This window comes from Triticum dicoccoides, unplaced genomic scaffold, assembly GCF_002162155.2.
Source record: "Triticum dicoccoides isolate Atlit2015 ecotype Zavitan unplaced genomic scaffold, WEW_v2.0 scaffold16939, whole genome shotgun sequence".
Lineage (NCBI taxonomy): Eukaryota > Viridiplantae > Streptophyta > Magnoliopsida > Poales > Poaceae > Triticum > Triticum dicoccoides.
Window position 1 is genome coordinate 296,099 of NW_021220634.1, and position 5,077 is coordinate 301,175.

The 5,077-nt window shown below is 42.6% G+C and overlaps 1 protein-coding gene across 4 annotated transcripts; it reads right to left on the reverse strand.

Moving 5' to 3' along the window:
* Nucleotides 1-431: 431 nt before the first annotated feature.
* Nucleotides 432-3,597, reverse strand: LOC119344450 (ADP-ribosylation factor GTPase-activating protein AGD12-like). 4 transcript variants are annotated; one of them, XM_037614876.1, is made up of 9 exons: nucleotides 3,464-3,597; nucleotides 3,012-3,063; nucleotides 2,410-2,494; nucleotides 2,131-2,206; nucleotides 1,693-1,856; nucleotides 1,386-1,500; nucleotides 1,178-1,294; nucleotides 990-1,085; nucleotides 432-867 (listed from the first exon to the last, which is right to left on the reverse strand). In XM_037614876.1, the coding sequence occupies exons 2-9, from the start codon at nucleotides 3,046-3,048 to the stop codon at nucleotides 586-588; spliced, it is 972 nt and encodes a 323-aa protein (XP_037470773.1). In that variant the 5' UTR covers nucleotides 3,049-3,063; nucleotides 3,464-3,597; the 3' UTR covers nucleotides 432-585. The 4 variants fall into 4 exon arrangements, with proteins under 4 accessions (XP_037470773.1, XP_037470775.1, XP_037470774.1 ...); XM_037614878.1 differs by having other exon boundaries at nucleotides 3,012-3,075; nucleotides 3,464-3,565; XM_037614877.1 differs by lacking the exon at nucleotides 3,464-3,597 and adding an exon at nucleotides 3,231-3,444.
* Between the last annotated feature and the right edge of the window lie 1,480 nt (nucleotides 3,598-5,077).

A 5,077-nucleotide genomic window follows, 5' to 3' on the forward strand; every position in this document is an offset into this window, starting at 1 on the left:
CTCTCAAAGATGGCTATGAAACTACCGGCTGACGGCTTATATAAAGGGGGCATATTTCAACAAAAAAGAACAGAGATCACCCGGTAGCAGAAACTTGTAGCCTCGCTTAGTAGATAGGTAAACTCCGTTGTAATTTTCGCATACTATCAATAAAAACAGGTAGGCACATGACATTGCTTTTACCCATCCGGAGGCCTTGGATATAACTACTGTCGTCATCACTATCGACGAGATCTCTTTGGACACCATTGCTTTCTCTACAATTTCCCACTACATCACCTAGATTGTATGGTGGGCGGAGCATTATTTGTTGACACTCTTTTCTTTTAATACTCTCTCTGATTCAAAATAAGTGTCGTGATTTTAATTCCATGACCTTTATTTTGAATCAGATGGTGTCGACACTCCTGGCTGCTGACTGCCTGACTGCATTCACCGAAACTGCTTTTTCTCTGCGAAACTTGAGTTCAAATTATGTTTGTGATTGCTTGCTACTAGTAGCAGAAATTATTATTTTTCCCAAAAAGTCGATTCAATGGATCCTTTGCAGCAAAATACAAATTTGCCATCGTATATCGGGATTCTCTAAATGTTTAGAGCCATCCATTCCATCTCCACCGTCACCTCCCCCGACTCGGTGTGCTGCAGCTTCAGGGAGACCTCCTGCTTCACCTTGCCTCCGGTCACCATGACAGCGCTGTCGGCGGTTAGAGCGTTGTCCCCGGACTTGAGCCACCGGCCGATCTGTATGTCGCCGAGCAGTTCTGGATCTCCAAACGATGCTGCCGCATTGATCATGGGCTGCAGGTCGATCTCGGCCTCCCCCATCAGGTCGTCCTTGGACACCATGTCGTGGTCCAACACTTGCTGGTTGTGGTCAAGAGTTGATAACAAAAGGATCTAGTTAGAAATGTAATTTTTGGCCATAAGATTATATCTGGGATTTGCGTTTGTTTCTTAGTGCTAGGTTCTCATGAGATTATTGTTACCAGCTTCAGAGGCCCGTACTTCCGAGGAACAGAGAGCTTGAGTTCTTCATTCCAGACGGGGTTCAGGTTTCCTTTGATCACTGAAGTCTGCGCTTTCTGTACACAACAATGCTCAATGTTCAAATTTGCTAAATGACTCTGCAAGAATGTCGAAATCTTGATGTCAACAAGACTTGCTATGTGATTACCTGTTGTCCGAGGGTCAAGACAACATAGGGGTCGCTGCTAGACACATCTCTGATAGCTAATTTGGTGCCTCCGATGACTTTGACATTCAGTATCCCGATGAACTCAACCATGCCAATCTGCGGAGAGGAGGAACATGTGATATGTATAACATCCTAAGAAACAGAGAGATTGTGTTAAACTTAATTTGCACTGTTGGGGCAGCCTTGCCTCACTCTTGGAGCTACCAGAATGTGAGTTGGATGCTTGTTTTCCGGCATTGCTAGGATGATTAGAGACGATCCGTAAGCTTGGCTCCAGAAATTCTTGAAGTTCATATTTGGACCTGAAACATTGAGAACGTGGCTAATGAATAGCATTACAGTGGTAGTAATATGGAGTTTGTGAATGAATCATTTGATTGATCGGATTGTAAATGCCTTTATGGATTTTTGCAAGGTAAACAACCATTTGCGAAGTTATGCTAGGCGATCAAACTGGAAACTGCAAGGTATAAACTGGAAACAAGATGAAATACTTGATAAAATTTTGCCGATCTTCCTGTGCGGAATCTGGGTGTGGCTTGCGGTAGCCTTCTGGAAGAAAGGCCTCATAGATTGCGTTGGCTTGCGAGTTTCCACCAACTTCTACCATGGAGTCGATTTCATCGTCAGTCCACTTATCTAGTGTCACTGACAGGACCTGGGCCATGTAAAACAAGTTAACTTACAACTTCTTTGGAACTTGTTAATTTTATATTAAGCAGCTCATTTCCAAACAGTTAAATGGCAACAAAACTGATATAGCAATGAAGGCAAGTGTGTAGTATTCTGCAGCTATATCTTACATCATGTGTGCTACTTGCAACTACAAGCATTGGTACTAGTTTAAACACTTATTAGTTACTGATTTCTTAAAACAAAAGGAGTGGGAAAATACACACATAAGATTATTGTTGGGTTGCAGCTAGTTAAACCTTTGAGATATGTGTACCGAGACTTCTGTGAACGCCAGAACATTTTACGCATATGAATACTCCAATTTTAGCTGATCTGTAAGGACACACCCCAATATTAGTGAATAAAGAAAATAAAAGAAAATTCTACTATTTTCTTGTGCAAAAGCATATCAGAACCAAAAGGGGGTACATATAGAATGTCAGAAAATGATGAGAATCAGGCTGATAACTAGCTAATCATTACTGTTTGAATAGTGATAGCTTAAATCGTCAAATGGTTAGAACGTTGTGACTCACGCCCATTTGGGATCAGGTGCGCTGCAGTCAGCACAAATGCGATTTTCACTTCTGTCCAACAACTCCTTCAGCTTTGCCATCTTACCTGCAATTCAAAGGTGAAATTTGAGTTCACGGTGCAATATGGACCGGACAAGTGATTTGATTTGATCTTATCTAAGAGATGCACATATCTGTGTATATCCCAAGTTCGCGCGTGACTGCTAACATTCTTTTAAATCTCTCCCTAATTCATTTACAATAGTGCTCACTGCTCGCTCCACAAGTAATTCTCAATCTCGTGTCACACGAACATTGCCACACCGCACACATGCCCAACCATATTATTATTTTACTCCTAGAAACTAACTAGTTTTTGCCAAACAACACTACCACAGCAAGGGTGCTGCATTGGCGCGACGGAGTGGGCGCGCGGCAATGATATTTACCACCATGCGTGTAAAAATGTTTGAATTCAAGAACTATTAACTGGAGTGGTAACAAAGCGGCTAAATGACGAAAAAGAAGAAGGAGCACACTGTGCCGTTTGCTGCTGCATTTCCTTTGCAACTCCAAGATAAGTCAGTCCTGCTGTATATATACTGTTCTGAAAAGGTCTCTACCTGAAGCCATCCGAGCATCACCATGCCCTCCACTCATCTCAGCTGCCAGCCCCTGCAAAGATGTCTTGCACTCATCTTAGTAAGGGGATCATGCAGATTTAGCAGTTTCCTTCCAGAATCAGTTAAGCAAATTGGGGAATCCAATCCACCCACCCAAAAGAAGTTCAGTTTGCAATCAAGCAAGAAAGGATTAACGAACTATTTCAATATGGGCTTAACCTCTTTCCATCTATTGATGATGACACATGATATCCGTCGACATTCCAGGAGATTAATCCTACCCTACTATGGAATCCAACGGAGGACCAAGACGAATTGTCGTCGTCAAGCCATGTTGTAGTACTACGGCAGAAACGAAAAAAGAAATGGTCTTGTTTTTCCCTCGGATTAGGATCGGATCATATGGAATCAGAGATTGGAGAAACCAAGAAAGATTTTGCTGGGTTGCCTACCTCGGATCTCTCCCCTTCCGGTTGCCTGCGAGAGGGTTCTTCAGGGCTACCAACCTGACTCCTCAGATCTCTCTCTCTCTCTCTCTCTCTCTCTCTCTCTCTCTCTGTAGAACAGCTGCGGTCCACGTGGCCTGGTCGGTAACTTCACCTAATACGCACTACGCAGATTATCCATAAAAAAACTTAGCTTGGCGCTTGGCGTTCATGCTACCTTTGACTTGTATTTTTTTAAACATAGTATACAGTTAGCTCACATACACTCGTCCCTATAAACACATGCACATGACTCGCGTTGTATATGCTCTTTTAAACTAGTGCCTTATCACTCCGACCCTTCGACGGTTCATCATTTACCTCATGGCTAAAAATTCAAGGACTCATTTGCTCAAACAAATCGAATCCCCTTCTTCTCCTCTCTCTCCTCGCACAAGGACCGCGACGACAGCTATGCAGAGGTGGCCGGAGGCGTGCGGCTGTGTCAGCCTGAGGTTGAGGGTGGCTGGATCTGGGCGCTTAGGAGCGGCAGAGGGCGTAGGACGCGATGACGATGCACAAAATTGCTAGGCCCACGGCGTTGCAGCCTAGTGTTGCATGCACGAGCCCTCGGGTTAGGTTCCCCAACCACCTGTTTAGGGATATCTTCTTTTCTGTTTGGTTGGATAGGATGTGCAAGTGGTTGAAGATAACCATTTATGTGTTTGGTTCAAAGGATGAGTGATGGATAAGAGTTGTGGTGACCGAAGAGGATTTGTAGCACCTGGGTGCTTCACACCCCTATATGAACATTATTTAGAAAAATACTAGGACATTAGAAAAATATGAGGTTTTGGGATATGAAATCTAGGTGTCCAATCTACTTGTGTGTGAACTTTTGTGAAAAAGTATCAGAAAATGTACCCGTCGCAAAAAAGACAAAAAAAATCCTATGTATAGAAACAAACTGTTTGGACGGATTTTAGTTTTGACTGTATTTTCTTCACCACAGATACATATTCTGGTATTTTTCTATCAAACTTCATACAGGAGTAGATTGGGCACCAAGGTTTGAGATCCTAAGATTTCAATTTTTATTGGATTTTTCATATTTTTTAATTTAATTTTCGTATAGGGGTGGAGCACCTAGATACTTCTGTGTATTTTCCTTGTGGTGGCCCTTTTTATGAGTTGGTAAGATTGGCTCATAATTACAACATAAAAATACATATTGATTTTGACAACAAAAGAACCGGCAAATCATGTTAATATTTATAGACTATGACGCTAAAAAAGGCACTATTCAAATTATATGTTGATTTTGATGGCAAAATAACTGTTAAATCATGTCAATATTTATATAACTCAGCTTCGTTATACCATTTGTTTGGTTACAGACAGAATTGGGTGGTTATACAAGTTGTTCGGTTTGAGGGATAGAGCTTGCAAATCATGTTGCTTGGGTTCCCCAGGGATCCTTGCGTTTACCCAGGGGCCGAAACCCACGCAGAGACATTCCCTAGGGAAATGAGCTCGACATTTTGACTACCAGTTCGAGGTATGGCTGCTCGAACCCTGCTCTTTCCTCGAGTAGAGGTCCCACGCCTCGATACTCTTGGAAAAATTCCCCGCACCGTTCCC